Consider the following 27,416-nt stretch of genomic DNA (forward strand, 5'->3'; position numbering starts at 1 on the left):
ATCACTGGGTTTATACTCAGGAACATTTTTTTTTTTAAACTGGAAATAAAAATCACTGAGTTGAGTCACATATTAAGAACAGGGAAGTGGCCCTCAGGTTTCTTCCTTCCTCCTACTTCAAACCCACTGTCCAGGAACACAGGAAGTGTTCAGAAACATACACTCACACACACACACACACACACACACACACACACACACACACACACACACACACACACCCTTCTCAAAGAGGCGGGGCTTGAGAGTTAGTTTGGAACACAGGTGCTTACTAATGACCACTTCGTGCCAGCTAACCCAGGAGGACAGACAGCTGCTCGGCGATTCCAACCACACCTCAGGGGACAATTGTGCCACAGAATGGAAGCACGCACGTATCTCTACAGGGAGCTGGGTTACCCAGGACCTCATGTGAGTAAGGCCGGGCCTCTCGAGCACCGTGGCTTTGCTCTCAGACACCAGGGCCATCGAAAGGAGGAAGGGGAAAGCTTAGGTTTTCAATCTGTTATGTCTGTTCATTTTTAAACGTCGGTGCCCTGCTCACGCTGGCTCGCCACTCTGTGGTTAGTCACTGTACAGTTCTGGTTTGTGTCTCTGCCATCGCCCTGGCTCCCGTGGTCTCTTTGCATTTCCAAGCAGAAAGAAAAACAAACTCTTTTTATTACTATTTATTTATTTTACATCCTGACCTCAGTTTCCCCTCCGCCCTCTCTCCTCTCAATATCTCCTCTACCTCCCCTCGGCTCCCCTATCCGCTCCTCCTCCTAAAAACAGGCTCTTTCCTGCCGATTCCTGTTGCTTTCAGATAAAACAAGTTTTGCTTTTGCTTTTTTAATTCCTTGCTTCAAAAATACGGTCTCTTTCCAAAAGGTACAGTGTTTGCTGTAACTTTATTTTTTAGTTTTGAAACATGACACATAGACCCGCCGTAATGGATACCCCTACATCTGAGTTTTTGAATGACCATATGGTGGGGGTGGCATTTTCTTTGAGTTAATTAGTATCTAAGCCCAAATGAAAAGGGATCTCTGTGCTGATCAATCTTTAGCCTCCCCACACGGTACACTGTATTAGAACGCATGTTTAAGCTAGGCTTTGACTAAGGCATCTGAGGGATGTTGGTCAATCTTTAGCCACACCACACGGTACACTGTATTAGAACGTATGTTTAAGCTAGGCTTTGACTGAGGCATCTGAGCAGCTCCATGCTCCAGGGTATCATCACATTTAAGTTGAACAGCTCGGTGTAAAGGTCACCTATAGTTAGGAAACGGTTGGAAGAACCTGTCAGAGGAAGGAATGAGAAGCAGAGGCAGGAGAAAGGAAGGGAGTGTGTGTGTGTGGGGGGGGTGTGAATTTAGCCAAACCGGAAAGAAAAACTGTCTTTATGAAGCCCATTACTCTGTCTCACACATATGTGCCAGTAATATTTTTTAAGAGTGAAGAAATCAGAAACAAGTTTTAAAAAGACATTTTCAGTTAGGTGGTGGATTCATTCCAGGAGTTTAGGTCAGTGGGGTCGTGGTGAGCAAAGTTGCCTTCCTCACAGTCTAAGGCCAGCTGTGGCACCAAGGTAGTGAGGGCCAAGTTCAAGGTCTTCAATAAAAAATGCATTATTTTTATTGTTTAGCAGTTAAATTCAAGTTTAGACTTTTTGAGCTTTTGCCTAAAATTGAATTGCCCCCCCCCCCCCCCGTGTCTTCAGTGGGATCTAGCGTGCACCGGTTGTCTGTAATTACAAGGGCGAGAGACAGTCTAAGCAACCACTCTGGCTATTTTTAAGTCTCATAAGAAGAGAAAGGGCAGAGGGAGGCAAATATGTCTCTCGGGTCATTGGATAGGTCAGGATTCCACTCACTGGGAACTGTGGTTGAGGAGAACGCCCAGGTGTAGGAGGACAAAGATGTCTGTATTTGGGCGAGACTGACTTGCGATGTCTGGGACAAACGAAGTTGACCTTTAAGCAGCTGGTTAGTCGCCCTGGCTTGGGGGTCCTCCACTAGACCTCCAGACTTGGAATCACTTTAAATGAAAGCTAAGCCACGCCAGCAAATAAGATCAGGCATGAATATTAAAATGGCATGGAAGAAGCCTGGGTACATAATCCCAGGAGCCAGCTTTTTCCACAGGGATCTGAGGAAATGCAGATTCTAGAGAGGTCAGAGACAGATAGGAAGCAGGGGTCCTGTGAGCCCCGGAAGTGGGATATTTTGAAGAGACTTGTGTTGTGTGTATGCTTGCAATCCCTGGCACTTAGAAGGTCCTTGACGACAGCTCTAGGTAGTTCTAGACCAATGTGGCACTCTGTCTAGAAAAGAAAAAAGAAAAAAAGAAAGGAGAAAGAAGTAGTTTAGGAAACCTTAAGATAAGAGTTGCCGGAGGGAGAACAGGTGCTTGGGCTGTGGGGGACGGTGGAAGTGAGTGAGAAAGGGGTTGGGTCCAGAAAGGCAAACTCATGTCCAGAACAAAGTATCACAGAGCGAGGTGAGGTTTCCACAGAACTTTTGACCTTATTAAATTCGATTTCAAGATGTTTGAGACTAATGGTCTGAGACCTAGACAGTCAAAATACTTAACGAACAAATAGCAGCAGCTGTCAAGTCAGCCTTTGGTCGCGGGGAGATGGGATCCAAGGTGCATGAAGGCTCTCAAGAACCTGGGGATGTTCGAGGCCCTTGTAGAAAATGAGGGTGTTGTCATACAGCGGTGACCTTCTCACATCCCCTGTAGAGCTAAATCTCCTCTAATCATGTATAATACTCAGTATAATGGAAACACTGTGCAGTTTTTATGCTGTATTATTTAACAAATAATGAAAAATAATGACAGAAGCCCACACATTCTAGCACAGACACATTTTCCCCAAATATTTCTATCAATAATTCTTTAGATCCATGGATGTGGAACTTGCAAGCACAAAAGGCAACTTTATGAAAAAGAGTTATCTGGGCAGTGGTGATGCATGTGTTTAATCACAGCACTAGGAGGCAGAGGCAGGCAGATCTCTGTGAGTTCCAGGCCCTCCTGGTCTACAAGAGTGAGTTCCAGGACAGGCTCCAAAGCTACAGAGAAACTCTGTCTTGAAAAACCAAAATAAATAAATTAATTAATTAAAAAGAATAAAGTAAAATACATAGAATTGACCAAAAGCAACTGGGAGTCAGGGCAGAGAAATGGGGATGCAAAAAGTATAGCTGGACACTTCCCTGGCAGGGGAGATACCATGGTCACAAAGGTGGCTTTCCCAAGACGAGGTTTATCCACTACATTCCCATGCTGGACAAGGTTTAGCCATCACACTCCACATGTGTCTGTTCCTGAGATTTCCCCAGATGTGGGAAACTTGGCTGGGGAAAACAATAAAAACAAAGCCAAGCCAAAACAAAACCAGAAGGACAGTTGGGTGGCGCCTTGAACTGAGTGAGAAGTATATTAAAAACAAACAAATGGGTATTAGGTAGTGGAATTAATCATGTCCATGACAAATCTGCATTTTTAACCCTTGTTTCCTCTGGATCCCTAACTTCATGAAAATCTCCTAAGGTTCTACAGACTCAACAAATCCAAAACGAGAGCACCCTCCTTCCCATCCAGAGCTCATCCCCAAGTCTGTCTCTCTTCGGGTTCAGAAAATGGCATTGCTGATCACCCACATACTGAACTAGGAAGGCTGGTCCCCACCCCCTCTATCATTTCTACCATCTGGCTCTATCCGTTCTTCCTTCACGTTCTTTGGATTCCGTTCTCAGGATTCATTCTGTCTCTCCTCTCCTCTTCCCTCCCCTCTCGCTCCTCTCTCTTGAGTCAGGATCTCTGTGCAGCCCCTGCTGTCCTGGAGCTCACAACAGTCTTCCCACTTCAGATTCAAGTGCTAGGATCCCAAGTGTGTGCCACCACACCCAGCAGGATTCGCTTTCTTAGTTCCTGCTACCATCACTTGGAAATACCATTTTCCTCTAGTCCCTCCTCTTCCCAGCCTATCACCCCTAATTCAAAATACAGAGGAGAATGCCCAACTCCCTCACGGTGGCCCTTGCTGACACGTCCTTGTTCCATTTCTCAGTCACATCTCCAGTTACTTTCTGCCTCCATACCTCTATCTTATAACAACACTGACTTTCTCCTTGTTCAGCTCGTTACTAATTTTCATACTTAATCTTTAAAAAGACGAGGCGATACCGTGGAGCCAGCTAGATGGCTCAGTGGATAAAAGTGCTGGCTGTGTAAGCCTGACAACCTGAGTCTGATCCCCAGATCTCAAAGTGTTCCCCAACTTCCACGTGTCTGCCATAGCATGCGTGAGTGTGCAAATACATATGTACACACCATGATTATAGCTTTTATTTTGAAAAAAAAGGATATTTAGGCCTAATTGGTGGAGGATGACCAAGGGGGTTGATTACACAGTGATATGGGCCACAGGGAGAAACCAGAGATGGGCGGGACCACTGTTAGATGTCTCAGTTTTTATTGACTACCTTTCTTACATAGGTACTGATTCAGGGACCCTCAGAGAGAAGCAGAGAGGACTAGCTTCAGAGAACTTGGGATCTGATTAGAGAATTAGGTCACAGATAAGGAAGTAGCTAGTACGACTGGTTTTCACAGAATACCAACAGTGATGCTAAATGTCACAGTTGTAAACATAGCCATTTTAAAGCACCGGATAATTCACAAATATGAAATGGGTACTCAAGCCAAATGCTACAGAAATCCAGTGGAGGTAGGAGTTTCTTTGGATAGAGTTCAGATTAAGTTTCAGGATAAATAGGATTTGAAAAGCAAAGACAGGCTCGGTTCAGCACAACCACAGGAAGCAGAAAGGAAGCCTGAAGACCGAGAGCCTCAGGCTGGGGTGTAGTTCAGTGGTAGAGTGCTTGTCTATCATTAGCAAAGCCCTGTGCTCAACCCCAGCACTACATAAACCCAAGCATGGTGAAGTAGCCCAGCCCAGCGATGGGAAGTGAGGCAGGGGTATTAAAAATTCAAGTGAGTGTTGACGCTGGTACACAGGATATCCTGCAGAAGGGACGTGGGGGAGAGGAGAGGAGAGGAGAGGAGAGGAGAGGAGAGGAGAGGAGAGGAGAGGAGAGGAGAGGAGAGGAGAGGAGAAGGGAGGAGAGGAGAGGAGAGAAAGAAAAAAAGAGAAGAGAAAAAATGAGAAAAGGGGAGAAATGGAACCAAAATCTCTGTGTACTGAGATTGAGGTGGGGGAGTACCTTGACAGCAAGTGTGGACCCAGACTGGGGAGGCTGCTGCCGGAGTGGATATACAGGCTTTATCTCCATGGAAGTCCAAATGGAAAGCTTAAGAATAGAAGTTATGGGGCTGGAGAGATGGCTCAGAGGTTAAGAGCACTGGCTGCTCTTCCAGAGGTCCTGAGTTCAATTCCTAGCAACCACATGGGGGCTCACAACCATCTGTAATGAGATCTGGCGCCCTCCTCTGGCATGTGGGCATACATGGAGGGAGAATGTTGTATACATAATAGATAAATAAATCTTTTTTTAAATCTTTTTTTTTATTGAGAAAATGAGAAAAAAAAACAAGTTTCCACCTCCTCCCAGCCTCCCATTTCCCTCCCCCTCCTCCCACCCTTCTCCTCCTCCTCCCACTCCTTTCCCTCTCCCTCTCCAGTCCAAAGAGCAGTCAGGGTTCCCTGCCCTGTGGTAAGTCCTAGGTCCTCCCCGCTCCGTCCATATCTAGGAAGGTGAACATCCAAACTGGCTAGGCTCCCACAAAGCCAGCACATTATGTAGGATCAAAACCCCTTGCCATTGTCCTTGGCGTCTCATCAGTTCTCATTGTTCGCCATGTTCAGAGAGTCCAGTTTTATCCCATGCTTTTTCAGTCACAGTCCAGCTGGCCTTGGTGAGCTCCCAATAGATCAGCTCCACTGTCTCAGTGGGTGGGTGCACCCCTTGTGGTCCCGACTTCTTTGCTCATGTTCTCCCTCCTTTTGCTCCTCATTGGGACCTTGGGAGCTCAGTCCAGTGCTCCAGTGTGGGTCTCTGTCTCTATCTCCATCCATCACCAGATGAAGGTTCTATGATGATATGCAAGATATTCGTCAGTATTGCTATAGGCTAGGGTCATTTCAGGTTCCCTATCCCCAGCTGCCCAAGGAATTAACTGGGGACCTCGGCTTGGGCACCTGGGAGCCACTCTAGGTTCAAGTCTCTTGCCAACCCTAAGGTGGCTCCCTTAACTAAGAATTGTGCTTCCGTGCTCCCCTATCCAACCTTCCTTTATCCTAATCCTCCTTTTTCCCCAAGTTCCCCCCTTCCTCCCCTTCTCCCTTTTCTCTCCCCATCTCCCCTTACCCCCATCCCACCCCACCCCCAGTACTATGCTGCGGTAAAAAACAATGACTTCTCGAATTTTGCATGCAAATGGATGGAAATAGAAAACACTATCCTGAGTGAGGTAACCCAGACCCAAAAAGATGAACATGGGATGTACTCACTCATATTTGGTTTCTAGCCATAAATAAGGGACACGGAGCCTACAATTGGTGATCCTAAAGAAGCTAAGTAAGAAGGTGAACCAAAGGAAAAACATATAGTTATCTTCTTGGCTATGGGAAGTAGACAAAGTTGCCGGGGAGAAAATAAATAAATATTTACAAAAAAAAAGAATAGAAGTTCTGAGGACACAGTGAATAGAGGACCAGGGAAGGACCGAAGCCCAATCATGGCAGTGCCCACATTCATGGACAGGACAAGATGTAAAGAAGAACAGGAAATGACCTGAAACATAGAACTGACGCTATCCCAGTCGGGGCACGGGAGATGCAGAGCAGAGAAGTTGAGGCCTTTTGTTCATGCTGAGGCTTTAGAGATATTAATTGTGTGTATTTGGATATGCCTTACACATTTATATACCATTGCTTTGTTGAGATGGAGTGTCTTATGATGTAGCCCAGGCTAGTCTTGAGTTCCTGGACTCAAGGGCTTCTCCAAGACCGAGCCACTATATCCAGTTTCTCTCAGATATTAAACGGCCCGCTTGAACCACTAGGCCTGGTGTCACATTCTTGTAATCTCAGCATTCACGGACTAAGGTGGGAGGAAGGACAGCAGGTTTGATGGCAGTTTGAGCTGCAGAGTGGAGGCCAACCTGAGCTACATAGCAAGATCCCATGGGGCCTTTCCTTCAACCTTAGCTGCATGCTTGCCCCCAAATGTGACTTGGATGCTCGAGGAGCATAGCTGATTAACATATGGTATTTATACAACGAACATGGGTCCTTCCTCGGTGGTCCCTCAGGTGTGAGCCAGTACCGGATAATCTCCTTAGCCCCTGTTGGGACATCATGAAGTCTCTCCTAGGGTTTGCAGATATTGAGCTCTAGTTAATGCCTAGTTAAGTACCAGGAAATTCAACAGAACAAACTTGTATAATTTTCACTGGGACATTATTTCAGAGAACAATTATGTTGACTCAACTTTATATTGTAGAGCCAAAGTTAAAAGCAAACTAGATTTTTTCCAGGAAGTACAAATTTTTAAACTTCTGTTAGCAAGGAATGTGTAGGCAGAGGCTGCTTGTTCATTCTCGGCCACCCAGACCCGAAATAACCACACAGAAACTGTATTAATTAAAACACTGCTTGGTCTATTAGCTTATGCATAAGCTAATATTACATCTTAAATTAACCCATTTCTATTAATCTGTGCACTGCCACGTGGTTGTGGCCTACTGGTAAGGTTCTGTCCAGCGTCTAATGTCTGTCTCCGGCAGTGGTTACATAGCTTCTCCCTGACTCTGCCTACTCTCTCCTTCTCTATGGCTTGGAATTCCCGCCTTGCCCTGTTCTGCGCTGCAATAGGCGCAAAGCAGTTTCTTTATTAACCAATGGTATTCACAGTATACAGAGGGGAATCCCCACATAAGGAATGTCTGAGTTTCCTTGCTTATACCATTTTGCTAACATCTACATAGAACAATATATCTTCATAGTCCATAGCGAAAATTACACTTTAAATTCCCAAATAAAGAGTGATATTCCACAGAGACAAACCCAACAACATTGTGTTTATTTGCATGTCTCTTCTGTAGCTGGGAACACTAGCAAAGAGTTGGCTAGCCATCGTGGAACCATGAAAAGCTTGGTGAGTGGAAGAATCATTAAATGGCTCTGAAACATGAGTTTCAAAAGGCTCGTGTTGCAGTCATGAATACTTTAACCAGTCTTTCTGCCGGCCTATCTTTTAATCTCAGACTAAAGTTGATGCTTTAGGATGTTTCTGAATTCTTTCAGCCAATATAGTCAAGTGTGTGTGTGTGTATTCGTGTGTGTATTCGTGTGTGTATTCGTGTGTGTGTGTGTGTGTGTGTGTGTGAGAGAGAGAGAGAGAGAGAGAGAGAGAGAGAGAGAGAGAGAGAGAGAGAGAGAGAGAGAGTATTCATGTGTGTGAGTACATGTGTAAATGCAGGCCCACTTGCACATTGTACACAACTGTGTAGAGGTCAGAGGTCATCCTTAGATGGATTCCTCAAGTTCTTTTCACGTTGTTCTGTTTTGTTTTGAGGCAGTCTCTCGCTCTCACTGACCTGAGACTCTACAGAGTAGGCTAAGCACTGCTCAGACAATGTAATCTTTCCTTTCTTTCTTTCTTTCTTTCTTTCTTTCTTTCTTTCTTTCTTTCTTTCTTTCTTTCTTTCTTTCCTTCTTTCAAGTTTTTTGAGACAGGTTTCTCTGTGTAATAGCCCTAACTGTCCTGGAACTAGTTCTTGTAGACCAGGCTGGCCCTTCATAGAGATCTGCCTATCTCTGCCTCCTGAGTGCTGGAATTAAAGGCGTGCGCCACCACCACCTCGCACTGCCCTGGCTCAGACAACGTAATCTTAACCCTTATGCTCTTTCCTGGGTGGTGGGGATGCTTCTCTGTGTAACGCAGCTGCAGAAAGCCACTTAGTACAATAGGAGCCCTTCTCTGTTCTGAATGCTCCAGGAACCTTTCAGGAGTAAACTCCAGCACCAATGAGAGTGGAAGAGAGCCCAGATCACCGGCAAGCCGAAGCCAGGACAGCACCCGAAAGGCCCCAGTGATGGGTCCAGTTTGTGTTCCCATTTTATACTCTAATGCCTCAATCTGAGGTGAGCAAGCAAGATGAGTCAGTCGGGTTGTTAAGAGCAAGGGCCCATTGTTTGGGTCTCTCTGTTCCGGATAGCAAGTGAGGTCATGCTTGGCAGTAGGCAGGACAAGCGGTGCTCTAAGTGAACACTAAGCACACCAACAGACCCGTACTGAAAGTTGCTCTTTTCTGCCTTATTCCGCCTCATGAGGAGAGTATAAACAATAGAGTGTACATCCTGCTTTACCCCCAGACACTCAGACAGCCTGTCAATCCGAAGTACTGTGAGTGAGAGCAACTAAGTGGAGGTTGATAGCTACATGTGGATATTCAGAAGGATATGGTAATTGGCTACTCCGTTTTTGTTTGTTTCTTTTGGTTTTGAAATAGAGACTCCAGGATACTCTTTAGTTCACTGTAGTCCAGGCTGGCTCTAGCCCATGTTGATTCTCTGTCTCTGGAGGGCTAGGATTCCAGGCAGGCCTAATTCACCATGCCCAGCTGATCACTCATTTTTTCCACCCTGTGGCTATCTTCTTTGTGACTCAAAACAGAGACGGGAACTACGCAATGCCGCCTCCACCTCTCTTCTGGCCCCGTCCAAACAGCCCAGCACACACCCAAGAACTCTTTCCTCCACACTCTTATTCAGCCCCAGGGTCATCTGGACATCGTCCTCCAGGCAGTCCTTATCAGTGACCATATTGATCCGGTGGCCTACCTGCCTCCTGAGGCCGTGTTGATGTCCAGGCCTCTGCTGCCGCCAAGAGCCATGTCTGGATCTGTGGCCCTACTGCAGCTGGGGTCTGTGTCGATGGACATGGCCAGTGTTTTCACCAAAAGCCATGCAGATGTCCGTGGTCTGTACTGCTCCCTAAAGCCCCTCCTCACCTGCAGTGCGGAGCAGAGGCATGGCTGAGGGAGAGCCGATCCTGTCCCTTGCCTGGCAGCACAGGAGAGCTGGCTCCAGTGGCATGGGCACAGGGAGGCTGGCGACCTGACCAACTCAGCTCCCACCCAGGCCCAGATCCAGGGCCTTGAGTGGGACCACCCCAGCATCCATGCCATCTATAAGCTGCTGAAGCACCTGAAGGGCCAGTCCTGCCAAACCGTAGCCACGGGATCTCCTGGACTCGAGGCAACAGCGGAATACCTGAGAGGAGTTTCAATGGGAGCCCAGAGTTGATGGTGTTGCAGAAGTCGTGAGCCAGACCAATGAATGACTCATTGCAATCAACATTTGCAAGTAAAGCTGTCTGGACCAAAGGGTCTCCTGTGTGACACACCACAGCTTCTAATGCCACCATGACAAATGGATGTGTGCCTGAGAGGCCAGTAAGACAGAAGAGCAGAATGGTAACTGTGTGGCAGAGCTGGAGACTTGACAGCTGGGAGGAGTGTGAGGAAAGGCTGCAGTTGGTAGAGGAGCAGGACGTGCCCAGAGGGGCCGGCAAGACTTTTTTTTTCCCCAAGTTCTAATTTTTATTCTTTATTTTCTTTTTTAAAAAAATAAATCTTTATTTATTTATTACATATATAGTGTTCTGCTTGCATGTATATACTTGCAGGCCAGAAGAGGGCACCAGATCCCATTACAGATGGTTGTGAGCCACCATGTGTTGCTGGGAATTGAACTCAGGACTTCTGGAAGAGCAGGCAATGCTGAGCCATCTCTCCAGCCCTATTCTTTATTTTCTTTTGGGGGGAGATTACAGGGTGGAGGGAGGATGTGGGAGGACAGGGAGATGAGTGGCATTGGGGTGCACGATGTAAAGTTCCCTAAAGATCAATAAAAAATTATGATAAATAAATAAATAAATGAAAATTCAGTGCCGCTCCCCAATGCTAAGTTCTGTGGTACAAGCCTATAATTCCAGTGCTGGGGAGATTGAGACAGGTGGATCTCTGGGGATTGCTGACTAGCCAACCTGACTTAATCAGTGAGATCCTGTCTCCAAAAAAAAAAAAAAAATCACAAGATGAACATTTCTAGGAATAATATTCAGGGTGACCTCTGTCCTACAAATGCCTGCACACACATCCAATGGCTTTGCCAAGCTGATCTCATGCTCCCCATCACCACCTCTTGCATAATGCTGGGCACTGAGACCAGGCAAGCACTCTTAACACTGAGATAAATCTCCAGCTGACATTTTCTTTATGTTCCTATTATTATTATTATTATTATTATTATTATTATTATTATTATTATGCGATCTGAGTCTCATGTATAGGGTTTCACGCATGCCAGGTAAGTACTCTGTCAACTGAGTTACAGCCCCAGTACTTGCCCCCTTTTCTGGAGTAGTGTCTCACATAGCCCAAGGTGCCCCCCAACTTGCTACATTGTTGAGTTACATCTGTTTATATACAAAAGAGGTCTGCAGGGCATGGTGATGCACGCCTTTAAGGCCAGCAATTAGGAGGTAGAGGTAGGTGGATCTCTCTGAGTTTGAAGCCAGTCTGGTCTACATAACGAATTTCAGCTAGGACTATGTAGAGAAACTCTGTCTCAAAAGACAAAATGATCAATAAAATAAATAGGAGTGCTAGAACAGATACCTGGATGTCGTTATAGGCCCTGGGCATAGATAATAAGCAGTTACTACTACAATGGGTAGCATTTACCAAGCAGGGGAGTACTTTATAATAATTAAATCCCCAAGTAAAAGAACAAACAAGGCAGTGTGGTAAGAAATGTTGCCAAAATGGCCAGCTAAATATCCATTAGGATCCCCTCAGAAAGGGCTCACCTTCCGTGAGAAGGCTTAGTAATTCTTCATAGTCTGTGTTTTGATGTTTTCACATATGCTGCAGCCGATGGGTCAGCTATAGAAAGATCTTATTTTAGCCAGGCGGTGGTAGCGCACGCCTTTATTCCTAGCACTCGGGAGGCAGACGCAAGCGGATCTCTGTGAATTTGGCCAGCCTGGTCTACAGAGTGAGCTCCAGGACACACTCCAAAGCTACACAGAGAAACTCTTTCTCGAAAAACAAAAAACAACAAAATGACCTTATTTATATTATATTATAAACTGTAAGTCCTTAGATCAGAGTAACGAAAGCAGGCAAACGGCCCTGCTTGGGAAGGCTTTGGGTATGCCAGTTCACACTGCTGACCAGAAGAGCCACAGAGCCTCTGAAGTGTAGTCTCATTTGCACATAGGGAAATGACCTGCATACTGAGAGACAAGTCCTTGCAAGGTTCTTGTGCAGTTCTGGAATTCAGAGATGTAAAAGGTGAGGTCATTTCATTTAATGTTAAATGACAAACACCTTACTAACTACCTACATATAGAAACACAAGATTTTTAACAGTGGTTAAGCAAAAACAACAACAACAAATAAATGCACAACAACTTAGAACTCTCTTAAGTACATATGGAGTCTAAAAAATGCTTTTCTTTCTTTTTCTTTTTTTTCTTTGCTGCACTGGGATTGAACCTAGTTCCTCACACATGAGTACATATCAAGTTTGTCTTTCGGGGTCTGAGTTACCTCACTCAGAATGGTTTGTTTGTTTGCTTTGTAGTTCTATCCATTTGCCAGCAAATTTCATGATGTCAATGTTTTTAACAACTGAGTACCGTACCCCACTGTGTAAATGTGCCACATTTTCTTTACCAATTCTCTGGTTGAGAGACATCTAGGTTGTTTCCAGTTTCTGGTTATTGTGAATCAAGCTGCTCTGAACATAGCTGGGAAAGAATTCTTGTGGTAGGATGGAATGTCCTTTGGGTATATGCCCAGGAGCGTATAGCTGGAATTTGAGGTAAATCAATTCCCAATTTCCTGAGAAACTGCCATATTGATTTCCAAAGTGGCCATACAAGTTTACACTCCTGCCAGCAATGGAGGAGTGTGCCCCTTGCTCCACATCCTCACCAGAATGATCTGTCACTTTGCATTTTTATCTTAGCCATTCTGGCAGGTGTAAGAAGGAATCTCATAGTCATTTTGATTTACATTTTCCTGATGACTAAGGATATTGAACATTTAATTATGTTTTTCTCAGTCATTTCATATTATTCTGTTGATAATTCTCTGTTTATATATATCATTTTAATTGGATAGTTTGATTTGTTGATTTCTAGTTTAAGTTCTTTATATATTTTGGATAGTAATTCTCTGTCAGATATGGAGTTGGAGAAAATCTTTTCCATCTATAAGCTGCCGTTTTGTCCCATTGATGCTGTTCTTTGTGTTATAGAAGCTTTTTAGTTTTATGATGTCTCGTTTATTATTGATTATTGATCTTAGTGGCTCCACTGTCAGTTTTCTGTTCATGCAGTGCTCTCCTGTGCCAATGCGTTCAAGGCTATTCCCCACTTTCTCTTCATATCTGGCTTTATGTTGAGGTCTTTGACCCACTTGGACTTGAGTTTTGTGTAGGCTGATAGATATGGATCTATTTACATTCCTCTACATGCAGACATCCAATTAGAGCAGCACCATTTGTTGAAGATGCTTTATTTTTTCCATTGTATATTTCTTATTTCTTCATCAAATCCAGGTGTCCATAGGTGTGTGGATTTATGTCTAGGTCTTCTATTAAGTTCCATTGATCAACGTGTCTGTTTTTATGCTAATATCATGCCGTTTTTATTACTATAGCTCTGAAGTACAGTTTGAAATCAGGGATGGTGATAGATCATCAAGTAGCCTCCATCCCAGAGATGCAGGGATAGTTCAACATATAAAAATTAGTCACTGTAGTCCACCATATGAACAAACTGAGAGAAAAAAAACCACATGATCATCTCCAACTCTTCCTATATATTATAACCTCAGTTTAGGGGTTCAAAAATGGACCTGGGGAGAGCGCATCCTTGGATATCTTTGTTCCTCTTGCAATATGGTCACAATGAATAATAATAATGATTATTATTATCATTATATTAATTCTGCTGTTCTCATTGACTTATGGAGGATAGGTGGCAGGACCTGGCTTTTCGGGGCACCCAAATTCGATAACAGAATGCTCAGCTAATACATGTGTCTTGTCACTCCGCACTCCACCAGAGCCTCCTGGCAGGCGTGGCCAGGCTTAATCCCAGGGACCACTCTGGGCTGGTGCTTGGTCTACGAGATGACTCTCAGCTTGAGTGCAAGGCTGAAACAACCATCTCGTGGAAAACTCGGGCTTCACAGTGGGCTTCGGCAGAGGAGAGAACACCCCCAGGCTCAGCAGATTGAATGGACGCCACTACCCGAGCTGACACGACAGCGGAAGGCGCTCCGTGCAACCGCCCGGGGCTAACAGAAATGCTCTGGGGAGGGCAGGGGGCGGGGCCGAGGCCGGGCGGAGCGATCGACGGTTCGGCGCTCCGCGGAGTTGGGGGGGGGGGGCGCCTGCAGGAGCAGCGGTCGGGCGGAGCGCCGAGTCATCGAGCGGCGCCGGAGTAGCGGAAGCCACGGGGTGCGCTGGCCCGGGCCCGCGGTGTAGGCCGGCTGGAAGCTCGCTGACTGAGTGCTGAGGTGGCGCTGAAGGAACTAACCCGGCGAGGGCCACACGCCAGTCGGTGACTCACGAGCATCGCGCCGCGCTCCGACAGCTCCCCTGCAGCTGTGGGCCTTGCGCTGGGTGCCCCGGGACTGCGCGGCAGGGCGCCTCTCCCGCCGGGCGCGGGGTTCCGACGTGTGACCCCGGAGCTGTCAAGCTCAGCGCGCGGGTGACCGGGGCGTGAGGAGGTAGGCCTGGCCCGTCCCCGCGGGCAGTGGGCAGCGCAGCCCTGGGGCCCGGGGCGGAGGCGTGAGAGAGCTGCTGGCCACCCCTGCCCCGGGTGCACGGGGTGTGATCTGGGAGACGGTCTCGGAGGTCCGCCCAGCACGGACCATCTGGACTCTTGGCCTCCTTGGAAATGTGATCGGCGTTTATATCCATCCAAGAACAGCCTTGTAAAATCGCTAGAGCACAGTTGGGCTTTGCTCCTCAGATAGGAGGGGTGTGGCGGGGGTACAGTTTAACCGGAAAGAAAATGGTTTAGCCCAATTGTAGGGGCTCTGGAAGGAATGACAGACTGGATTATAGCGGGGCAGCGGGGTGCTGAGAACTCCACACCCCGTTTTATTGCGGTGAGTTCCATCCGCTCTGCGTGAAAGGAGGTGTGTGTCAAGTTCTCCAGCAAGGTTTGCGCTCGTGGGTGTTTGTGGAATGTACACACAAGGCAGAGGGTGTGTAGGGCAGTGACTTCGGTGCAGGAAGATGGGTCTGTCAGTCATTAACTATGTTTAACTGTAATTTAGAGCAAGACGATTTTTTTCTATACCTCAGTGTTCCTGTCCGTGTAGCGGAGTAAATGAGATAGGATTAAAAGATTCTTTCTTATGACGTTATGTTAGCACAGCGCGAGGTGAAAGCGCTTACCGGTGTTTACCGTGTGACTGGTGGCTACTTGCACAAGCGTACAGAAAACACTTTCTCTTGGTTGGGACATTGACATTACCACCTTTTGCAACGTTTATAAAGCACGATTGAGTTGAACGCGGTATGTGAGCATTGCCATTTCTTGGAGCCGCGCAGATGGCTGGTGGTGGTTGCTGGAGGATGTGACGCTGAAAACTTGACCTGAGTTTAGGTCCTCAGAACCCGGTAAAACCAGCTGTAGAATTCGAGCGGCTGTCCGGCAATCCGGCAATCCGAAACGTTGAGTTCCCCGGAAGGAGCGGGGATACTACAGACAGCCTGTCTCTAACAAGGTGAAAGTGTAAGCGAGGAGTTGGTGAGATTGTTCTGTGAGGCAAGCAAAGCATTGGTGAAGGAGAAAGCGAAGTAAAAAACTCTGTTGAAGCCAGTTGACTGCTGCTGTTGGGATGGGATGGCCCAGATTTGGGGGTCCTTGCAGTTAGTCTCTGGGTTGGGCATTTTATAAAACCCTCGTGGCCTCCCATTTCCCTTATTGTCTGGTCCACTGATCAAGTGTTCGCCCAGGCATCCTCTCCTTCCTGCTGATTTGCTGTGTTCCTGATGTGTCCTCCACCCTAGCCCAGAAGGCATAAAGAAGCACACCCCTGCGCTCCTTGTCTGTTTGTGTGTTCTAACTCTGCTTCAGCTTGGAGGATTGATTGATACAGGAGTGTGTGTGTGTGTGTGTGTGTGTGTGTGTGTGTGTGTGTGTGTGGTGTTTTGAGACAGGGTTTCTCTGTAGCTTTGAAGCCTGACCTGGAACTAGCTCTTGTAGACCAGGATGGCCTCGAACTCACAGAGATCCGCATGCCTCTGCCTCCCGAATATGTGAGCCATTACTGTCCTGTTAGAGTTTGTCCTTTGACCTCCACTTTCACCCATGCAGCCAGCCATCTCACTGGCTCGAGTGCTCAAAACTGTTTACATTTTGCAATGTTTGGGGCCTCAGACTTTGGGATGGGTATACACAGTATGCACTGACAAATATAGATACAGTTGATTATTTTTAACTTTTGTCTAGTATTCTGCCATGTAAAGAAGCAAATTTGATCTTGTTTTACATTGTACTTTATGAAGTAGTTTGAGTCAATTTTGTCTCACTACTCATCCCATATTAGTGGTGACAATGCTGGTCACTATCGTCAGTATAAAAAATGTGTCTTTAGTGGTGCAAGTCTTTAAACCTGGCACTCAGGAAGCAGAGACAGGAGGATCTCAGTGAGCTCCAGGCCAGCCTGGTCTGCAGAGAAAATCCCAGGACAGTTAGGGGTATGTAGAGAGACCCCCGTCTCAAAAACACAAAGAACAGAATTTTTAAAAAATACCTTTGGGAATACTTCATCCAGAATAAATAACAGACAGTTTGTTAAAGTTTCTGATTTCCATTGCGCCTGCTTGTGAAAGCGGAATGGCTGGGGTCTGTTGTGTTCCAGGCCATCCTCCACAGTGTTCTTTCCTAAAGTCAGAAACGAGACCTTTCTCAGCTCCTTACCATCTCAGTTTCTGTGCAGTGCCCTGCACAGATGAAAGACTCTGTAAGCTCTTGCTCATTCTGTTTGTTTCCAAGGCTCTTACAACTCTTCATTTATTTGAAAAGCTGATAACTTGCACAGTTGGTTTGGTATTTCCATTGTCTTTAAATTTTTCCTTGTTCCCATTTAATTCAGAAACATAATTATAAATATTTTAAAAGTAAAGAAGGTAGCAATAGCTTGTAAAATGTTACCAATTGCATACTATATATTGGAGGATGGTACATGCCTGTAATTTCAACACTTTGGATGCTTACACAGGCCAGGGAAGACCAGCCAGGGCTACATAGGGCTGTCACAAACAAACAAAAAACCCAAGCAAACAAAAAACCACTAATAAGCCAAAATAACAAATGTTGGGGACAAGGAGAGGAGACAGAAAAGAAAAGACGGAAATGAAGGCAAACCAGTCCTGTGAGCCGCTGAGAAGAGCCACATGGCTGAGAAAACGGCCTGGCAGACCTTCTCATTTGAAGCTATGTGAATACACCACCTAATCATGAATTGTGTATTTATTTATTTATTTATCTGTTTGTTTATTGGGATAGGGTCTTACCATGGAGCTCTGGCTGACTTGGAACTTGCATGTAGTCCAGGCTGGCCTCGAACTCACAGAGATCTGCCTGTCTCTGCCTCCCAAGTGCTGGGATTAAAGGTGTGCGCCACCATGTCCAGTATGCAATAATTAATTTTTAAAATTCAAGAAATACTCCTCTTTAAAAGGTTTTATTTTCCTAAAATGTTTTGGCTTAAGAAGAAAAAAAAAGAGCACGTATTTTCATAGTTTATACAGCTGGCTAACGGTTGGTTAGGACGATAGCTCGGTAACCTGGCAAACAAAGCGCTGCCAGTTGGAACGTTCGCTGTCCACGTATAATACATTGACCAACGCCAGTCGTTTGCTCTGCCTCACCCAGCAAATCAAATACCACAGCTGAGTCAGTCCACGTTTGTTCAGTGGAGGGAGGATTGTGTACAGGACACTTAGGACGGCCGTTCTCTAATGATTAGGTGGTGCTCTAGAGTCTTGGCAGTGTGCTCATTTGACAGTTACAAGGGCTTTTCGTTGGGCAGAATTAGCCTTTCCTGGGTATTATGCTTTGGAGTGGGCCTCACTCATCATGGGACAGTTTGCATGATCAGGGAACTCCACTCTGAAGTGTGCCCACATCAGAAGACCCTTACTGCTTAGCCTCAGGGGGCTGCGCTGCTCCCGTTACAGCCTGGATTCCTAGTTCAAGTTCAAATATTGCTGTATTTCCTCAACCCTAAGCACCAAGGTCAGAGTCCATGAGGTGAAACTTAACGTTGCTACTGGGAAATTTAAAGTTTTCCATAAAACAAATCCCTCCCCCCTGTTCTTTGTAGCTCCCCCCCCCCCCAATCTGTCTCTTCTTCCCTTCCTCATCTCATATCTCACCATGTACGTGGATTGGCTTCCAGGTCAGGATCTTTGAATCCTCCTGCCTCAGCCTGACAAGCACTGGGGTTATATGATAGATGGCCTGCAGAAACAAGTTCCCTAAGTCAACCATCTCTTGCTGGTTTTGACTTTGTAAGTGAAGGGTGTGGGGTGAGGGCTGATGGAAAGGTAGGTAGGCCGTGGAGTTAAACAAAAGTGTTTTCATGGGTGTGGCAGGACCACAGTGCTGAGGAGGAGGTAGCTCTGCAAGGGATGGGGTTAATGAAGCCTCCCCAGAAGAGGTGATACTTCGCTGGGGTTTGAAGCCTGAGTAGGAGTCTGGGCAAGAGGGGAAGGAAGCTGTAGGTCCAGGCATTAGACCTAAGGCTGGCATAGATCCACTAGTGAGCAACGGGCATTTTGATTCACTGATGCTTTGACACTAGTAATCGGAGAGATGTGGTTTATAAAACAGGCTGAGGTCCAGATTAGCATTTTGGATTTTATCCCATAGTGAGGTATGCGGATTGGTGTGACAGTCAGATCCCTTTGAAAGTCTGTGGGAGAAGGACAGGACGAGAAATAGGCTCACCACTTTGACTACTAGCTCGGACCCAAGACAAATGGACTTTTATCTAAGGGAGGTGCTGGTGGGGACCAAGAGGAAGAAACAGTGAGCTCAGGGGTGAACTGACCCGCCCAGGAGGTACTGGTGAGGAATGGAAGCGGCAGGATAGCAGGAAATTTGGATGAGTCGTAGCACTGGGTTAGGGAACAAACCAGGAGAAACAGCTTTGCGGGAGAAATGAGTTCAGTTTGGGACACCGACTTTCAGGTGCCCTGGGGAAGCGTAGCAGAGCCGTCTGTGGGCGTTTGGAGTCGGCTTTGCGGTCTGGCACGTGGGTGCAGATGAGGTCCTGAGGGAGTTTCTAAGAAGCATCTCTTCCAAGGGGGTGTGTCATGTGAGGGCAAGGACATGCTCTTTGAAGATGTGATCTTGAATCTTGGGGCAGTAATTTTCCCTCTAGACCTGTCTCTCCCTTTTGTGAAATTAACCGGTAGGTGATTCTCTGCCCACATTTTCTAACAGTCTGTTTTGTTGGGCTCGCTTGTGAGTATACCAAGTATTTTTTTCCTTTAGTAAGTACTTTAAACTAATAATTAAAGAGAAGTTATTTGTTTATCTTTGGAATGGAAACTGTGTTCCAGTGTGGCAGTGAGAGAAAGGATGGAGGCTGCCAGCCTGCTGGGGGTTCCTCACTTGACACCCCAGTGAGGGTGTCGCAGGTGGAGCAGGGTGGAGCAAAGATTGGACGCCTCTGCACTGAACCACAGTGCTTTCAAAGGAAAGTTCTGCTCTCCTACTTCGTAGTTATCCCAGCAGTAAACAATAACTTTTATTTTTGTATCATTAGGAACTCTATTTTAAGAAACTCTCAACCCAAAAAAAGCAAGTCATGGAGAAGAACGGGAATAACCGGAAGCTTCGGGTTTGCGTTGCTACCTGCAACCGCGCGGATTACTCCAAACTCGCCCCGATCATGTTCGGCATTAAGACGGAGCCTGCGTTCTTTGAGCTGGACGTGGTGGTGCTGGGCTCGCACCTGATAGACGACTACGGGTGAGACAAGTGCTTTCCTGTGCTTCGTCCAGCAGTGCGCCGGGGAGAGCCTGAGTTTGTAGGCTGCGGGCCTCGGCCTCTACCGCAGGGGACTGGGAAGACGCTCAGAGTCTGTTACTTCAGTTATAAACCAGGGTAAAAACCAAATGGCGATGAAGCCTGCCCCAGTGCTGCTGTTCAGCAGATACTTGATGATCGACAGCTGGAAATGTCACTATTTGTTACTACACTCAGAAGAAACACATATGTGTGTGTATAATTGTATATAAAATTAGACTATAATAACATGGCTTCATGGCATAATTTTTTGGTGTTGGGGTTTGAGCCCAAAGCCTCAAGCAAGCCAGACCTGTGCTTTACGACAGAGCAGGCTTATTTCACCCCAGGGTGTCTCGTGAGTTCTAATGGCAGTTCTTCAGAACGGTTTATTAAACTGAGTGTATTGGTGTGTGCCTGTAATCCTACTACCTGGGAAGCTGAGGAGGGAGGATTGCTTTGAGTTTGAGTCCTGCCCAGATTGCAAAGTGAGGGCTGCATAGTAAGACCCTGTCTCCAAATAGACAAAACAACAAAACCAATCCTGGTTTACAAGTCAATCACATATAAAGTAGTATACATGAGACAAGATTTACAGAAGTCTAACTTATCTTAAGGTAAATGAAAATGTTACATTACCAGGATCATTAATTTGTGTGTGTAACCTTAAGGTCTGTACTGTAGGGTAGCAGGCATGATTTGAAAACTGAAGGGTAGGCTGAGCTAGACCAGGAAGGAGCCTTGGCTTTGCTCTCCTCGTGCACTTAGTGCCCCCTTGTGGTGTGAAAATGTTCGTGCAGCCTCCTAAGACTGTCACCGTTTATGAAAGAAGCCAGTGCTCAAACCGTCATATTCAGACTACTTTAAAGGCAGGGCAGTAATGCACCGCCAGAACAGTAAGCAAAATACCACCGTCTCCTACACTCTGTGTGGCGGGAGCTTGCTCTAAGAAGACAGTTAAGGAGCAGTGAGGAGGCTCATGGGTAGCTCCTATAGATTTTTTTTTTAATTGAAATGAATCTGGCTATCTAAGGCAGGCTATTTGAGTGATCGGACGTTGTAGTTTGAGCCAGAGGTAGAAGTCTCAGTAAGTTCTCTTCTGTGACAAAGCTTGTGTGGGAAGCCGGTGGCAAGGAGGCTGGCCCGGACGAGGTAGTTGCTGCAGCACCTGAGGTGGAAAGGTGTATTTGATGGTGAGACTATTGAATAGGAAAATCAACTAGTATTTAGGAGGATTTCCAGGGCAGGCTTTATCTTGATCTGGAGAGCGCTTCTGACTGTGGACCAGTGTGAATCGGGTATAGGTACATTTATGGTCTTTGCTCTTTGTTTGTAGTTTAATTACTTGTTTTAGCAAGCGAGACTGTGAGCAGGTGTCCCTTTGGGGTTGGCATTGTGCCTTCTTGTGTAAGAACATAGTGTCACTCCTGTGCTCCGCTTTAGAAACACGTATCGCATGATTGAGCAAGACGACTTTGACATTAACACCCGGCTCCACACGATCGTTAGAGGGGAGGATGAAGCAGCCATGGTAGAGTCAGTAGGCCTAGCTCTAGTGAAGCTTCCAGATGTCCTTAATCGCCTGAAGCCTGACATCATGATTGTTCATGGAGACCGATTCGACGCCCTTGCCCTGGCGACATCTGCCGCCCTGATGAACATCCGAATCCTGCACATTGAGGGAGGGGAGGTCAGTGGGACCATCGACGACTCCATCAGACATGCCATAACGAAGCTGGCGCACTACCACGTGTGCTGCACCCGCAGTGCCGAGCAGCACCTGATATCCATGTGTGAGGACCACGACCGCATTCTGTTGGCAGGCTGCCCTTCCTATGACAAACTGCTCTCGGCCAAGAACAAGGACTATATGAGCATCATTCGGATGTGGCTAGGTACGTATGCCAGACTCAGAAAGTGCTGGGCATATTTCAGTCTTTTTGGAAACTCATGGACACAATATTCCATTGGAGACCAGAGAACTAAGATTTTACTTCACAGTTCTTACTTTGTGGTATATGCTTACCCCAAGGTTCTCTATAAAATGGAAAAGCTGGATTGATGTTAAAAATCTATGCTATCTTTGTACATATGGAATGCTTTTGCTCCACTGAATATTTTAGTGAGTAGTATTCACAAGGATAGTTCATTCTTTAACAGTTTTAATTTATGTGTTGATAAGCTTTTAAAAATGAATTTTATTATTGTATGTGCATATGCATATGTGTGTCTGTTCAAAATGTGATGTGCATATGAATCTGTAGTCAGTCCTCCGCTTCTGCCGTGTGCTCTAGGGATTGAGTTCAGGTCCACATGCTGGAGCGTAGATAGCTCAGGATAACCTTGAACTCTTGAGCCTCCTGCCTCTGCCTCGTAAGTGCTAGGATTATAAGCATATGCTATTATACCTGTCCATGAGTACAATTCTTACTTTATCAAAAAAATGGGGAAAAGGAGAAGGAGATGGCTCACTGGGTCAAATGTTTGGCATAAGAATCCACGTCAAAGAGCCAGCTGTGGTGTGTGCCCTAGCCCTGGCATGGTGGGGCATGGAGGCAGCTAGTCCAGCTGGACTGCTCTGAATTTAGTTAGAGAGACCGGCTCAGGAGGTGTAAGGTGGAGAGCACCTGAGGAAGACAGTCAGCGCTGCTCTCCTGTGTCCGTATGTGCACATGTGCACAAGTGTTGGGAGAGCATGCTAGAAAAATGCATGCATAATGTGATCTATCTCTGTAAAGGCTGTAATAGTGGAAAGGCTAGAAAGTAGGTAAAACTAATTTATTATATTATTTTCCAGTGTGAACTTAGAGTACTTTGACTTTTTCTACTTTTTTTTTCAAGACAGGGTTTCTCTGTGTAGCCCTGACTGTCCTGGAACTCGCTTTCTACATCAGGCTTGTCTCGGCCTCCTGAATGCAGGGGTTAAAGGCGTGTGCCACCACCGCCTGGCTGCATCTTATTTTTTAGTATGGAAAATGTTGCTTTCACTTTTGTGTGTGCACATGGGTTTGTGGAGGCCAGATGTTGATGTCCAGCATTTCCCCCACTGCTTATGATTTGAAACATGGCCGCTCACTGAAACTGCAGCTGATGGTTTGGCCAAACCGGCTGGGCAACAAGCCCCAGAGATTCTCTTGTCCTCATACCTCAGGGCTGGGAGTATGGGCAAAGAATGTCATACCTGGGGTTTTGGTTTTGGTGGCTTTAAAAGAAAGCGAGCGTGCCGGTCCAGCGGGATGGCTCAGCAGGGAAAGGTTCTAGCTCCTGACAGTGCAGCCCTTGCAGCCCATATAAGGTGGAAGAGGCCGGGCTCCACAGAGTTGCCCTCTCACCTCCACATGTGTGCACATTCCCTCACATGAGGCCCACACAAGAACACTAATTTTTTAAAAATCAAGGGCACAATGCAGTAAGATTGTAAACACAAGCTTAAAGCCCTGTTTGACAGTTTATACTTCATGATGGAAAGAGCAAAACCTGGATTCTTACTTTTTATATTTATTTCTTTATTTTTAGACAGTTGCTATATAACTCTGTTTATTCTGGTATTCATTGTGTAGGCCTGACCAGTCTCAAAACTGACTTTCCTGCCTCATTCTCCCTTCTGCACACAACTGCACACAATACCCAGCTTCTTGTTTTACTTTTACACTGGTAAAAAAAAAAAAAAAGCAGACACAAGACAGCAAGCCCAATTGTATCTAGCAGTAATACATTTGTACAGGTAGCGTTGTCTGCTTCTCCGCTAGAGCTTCTTACGTTTTCACTCTGCTCACAGGAAAGTAAAATTGTGCAGGTCACTTACAACATGCAGCTTTATCACCTGATCCCATAAAATATTAGCAAGGTCGAAAAGATACATTAAACTCGTGATAATGAGAGGCATCCCAACAGTAAATATCAGTCTTCGCTGCCAGGAATAGATAGTTCCGGCTCAATGACTTGAGCTTTGTTTCTCAATATTAAAACGAAACAAAACACAACACAACAAACAAAAAATACCTAGCCAGGTATGGTGGTACGTGCCTGTAATCTTAGCACTTGGGAGGAGATCAAGAGTTCAAGGTAATCTTTAACTATATTGAATTCAAGGCCAACCTGGAATACTGAGACCTTGTCTCAAAAAAAAAAAAAAATCAAAGCTGGTGAGACCGCAAGCCTGAGTTCAATCCTGTAAGATGGAAGGAGACTACCGCAAGTCATAGCATGCATCTCACCCCTCACTAATAATGATACTCAATAAAACAAAGTTTGAAAAATTACACTCAGAGTATAAGGTAAATGAGAAGTGGAAATCACTCATGGAGCAAAGTGCTAGAATTCTTCCCCTGAGACCTCTATTTATTCTTAGCAATAGTTTGTAGAGAATGGTCCTTCTCATGGGACCGGAGAAGCGCTTTGATATCCCAACCCTCAGGTCTAACAATGCAGCTGGCTACTTGATCGGTGAACCTTGCGTTTAATTCCCAGACCCCTGGAGTGTGTGTGTGTGTGTGTGTGTGTGTGTGTGTGTGTGTGTGTGTGTGTGTGGATCCTCTCACCTACAAAGAAAATACTATGAAGATGAAGGATGTGGGGGCCGGGGGAGGGGAGAAGAGACTCTGAGAGGAGATTGTGTCCTTCGTAGCTTACTGTCTACATGGACATTTGTGCTTTGGCTGCTGCTGTAAGGATGATTCCGAGTGCCTCAGCTGCCACGTCAAAGGATGACAGCATTCCCCTCTTGGGAATGAGTCGGGAGTGAGCTCATTCACGTCCCAGCACCATGTGCCGCAGCTGTGGTTTAGAGCGGAGCTGTACGTTGAATTGCCTTATCAGACGTGGTATGGCACTTAGATTGTCTGCACTTAGATTAGCTCATCCTTTAGATCATAACAGGAAAGGCTCTCCTTTTTCACGTTTGAAAATGTGTTCCAGGCCAGCCAAGACTACATAGTGAGACCCTGCCAAAAAACAACAACAACAGCAACAAGAAGAAGAGTCTTAACTAATGAAGCACTGTGGTTCGCCTCTCTTTAAACAGGTGATGATGTAAAATGTAAAGATTACATTGTCGCTCTGCAGCACCCTGTGACCACTGACATTAAGCATTCCATAAAGATGTTTGAATTAACACTGGATGCACTTATCTCGTTTAACAAGAGGACCCTAGTTCTGTTTCCAAATATTGATGCAGGTAATGGAACTTAAAAATGAAATTATGCCATCTACCTTTTCAAACTTTAGTTTTTGTTACTTTCCTCTTTGCTTGATGGTCGCCTTTGCTTGCCTATCCTATCCTAGGGCCCTTCGGAAAAGCATCCCATGCGAAGGTTAGTCAGGATGCTGTGTGTGATACTGTAGTCCACCTCTAGTAGAAACAACAGGAAGTAAATGTTTAAGAGGCTCACTGCTCTGCAGTTCGCCCTCCTGCTTTGTCGTTTCCCTCCAGTTTCCACTCCGAGAAGGAACTCTAAGGGCTGTGAGAGGTCAAGGTCAAGGAGGGTGTCTCGGCTGGGATAGCTGTGGACTTAGTGCTAAGTGAGACCTCAGGCAGGTGATGGGGCTCTGAGGTACATGAGACAGATCAGGGCTGACACTAAGGGGTCTTTAAATCCTGCTTATTGTAGCTGACATTAGTCACTGTGAGCTCTTAGGATTCTTTTGGTTACAGGATTCATTTTCTCTGAAATGCTAAGCTATTACCTGCCACCTTACTTAAGAAGAACCTTTTCTGTTAGAAGAAACAGGACTTTGAACCCAGATTTTGATCAGGTAATATAGCAGTATCTCAAAATCCTTTAGAGTTCTTTTGGCTCCTTTAAGTTCTGAATAAGTAATTATAATCTATCTGCCTATCTCTGAACGATGTGTTCTGGTTGTCGTAACTTTCCGGGGTGTGTACGCTGCAGAATTAGTTCTCCTCTGTAATATGCAGTGTGGTGCGCATCTGTAGTCACAGCTACTCAGAATAGAGGGGCGGATCCCTTGGGACACTGGCTCAAAGACAGATTCTGACTTAAAGGGAGATTGTCTGAGTCCTGGCCCTGCACATCCTCTGCTGTCCAAGGAGCAATGCCAGTATGCGGCTGAGTGCCCCAGCACGCTTGCCGTTTCGACTAGATTGCAGCAGTAGCTTAGGCTTCAGACCAAAGTGGAGCCTTGGAAGAGGAGGACCTTCCGGAGCACCATATTCTCCTGTAATTGTAGACGAGGATTGGCATTCAGGGAGGGACTTGGCCAGTCATCTCCCAGGGCGTTGGAGTCCTGAGCCCTCTGCCTGTCTTCCACACAGAGAAACTTTAAAAAGAAGACATGCACACAGTTTCTGGTGCCTGGGTGAGTTCTGTCCATTGAGAGCTTCATATGTTCACTGTCTGCCGTAGGTCAGATGAACCCCTCGTCCTCACGTGACTAGAGGAGAATTGGCTGGAACACAGATCCTGGTGTGTTTGCACTCACCTGTGGTCCTAGCGCTTAGGAGGCAGAGGCAGAGGCAGGAGGATCCCAGAGAGGTGGCCCAGGGGTTAAAAGCTTGTGTTTCCCAGAATCCATGTTGGGCAGCTAACAACTGCCTGTAGCAACAGTTCTAAGAAGGATTCAACCCCTCTGGCCTCAATGAACACCTTCCTGTACATGAACATACCTCCACAGAGACACCCATACATACACATAAGGAAAAAGGAATAAAACTAAAGATCTTTTCTGTAAGTTGTAGGGAAAAAGTTTCAAGCCAACCTGGTCTATATAGTGAGACCTTGTTTCAAAAAAAAACCAAGGAAGTGGGACTGGAGATGGCTCCTGGTTAAAAGTGGGCTGTGTATGTGGTGTCCCTGGGTTAGTTCCCACACGGCAGCTCACAGCGGTCTGTACTCCAGTTCCAAGGGGACTTGATGTCTTTTGGCCTCCGCCGTCTCTTGCATGCACAGGTACACATATACATAAGTGAGTCAATACATCTTTTTTAGAAATTCTTGCCATCCAGTACTAAGGAAGAGACTGGGGAGACAGCTTGGTAGTTGAGAACTTGCCGTACAAAAGTGTGCGTGAATTTAGATCTGTTGTGCTCAGGTAGAGCACATGCACCTGCAGGACATGGTGGCTTCCCTGTAATTCCAGCCTTAGAAGACAGAGATGTGAGAAAACACACCACACACACACACCACACACACACACACACCACACACACACACACACCACACCACACACACACACCACACACACACCACACACACACACACACACCACACCACACGCACACACCACACCACACACACACACCACACACACACACACCACACCACACACACACCACACACACACACACACCACACCACACACACACACACCACACACCAC

General features: G+C 46.1%; 1 protein-coding gene across 3 annotated transcripts in view; it reads left to right on the forward strand.

Annotated features, from left to right (window-relative positions):
* The first annotated feature begins 258 nt into the window (after positions 1 to 258).
* The window catches only part of Gne (glucosamine (UDP-N-acetyl)-2-epimerase/N-acetylmannosamine kinase), a 47,375-nt gene continuing 20,217 nt past the window's right edge, over positions 259 to 27,416 (forward strand). The window contains exons 1-4 of one of the 3 annotated variants that reach the window (XM_075967332.1): positions 259 to 411; positions 19,837 to 20,042; positions 21,522 to 21,973; positions 25,102 to 25,254. In XM_075967332.1, coding sequence (XP_075823447.1) covers positions 361 to 411; positions 19,837 to 20,042; positions 21,522 to 21,973; positions 25,102 to 25,254 — 862 coding nt within the window. In that variant the 5' untranslated portion in view covers positions 259 to 360. Of the gene's footprint in view, positions 412 to 14,408; positions 14,773 to 15,137; positions 15,157 to 19,836; positions 20,043 to 21,521; positions 21,974 to 25,101; positions 25,255 to 27,416 lie in introns of those variants that run through there. The other 2 variants (XM_075967333.1, XM_075967330.1) reach the window with 2 other exon arrangements.

This window comes from Microtus pennsylvanicus, chromosome 3 (genome assembly GCF_037038515.1).
Source record: "Microtus pennsylvanicus isolate mMicPen1 chromosome 3, mMicPen1.hap1, whole genome shotgun sequence".
Taxonomy (NCBI): domain Eukaryota; kingdom Metazoa; phylum Chordata; class Mammalia; order Rodentia; family Cricetidae; genus Microtus; species Microtus pennsylvanicus.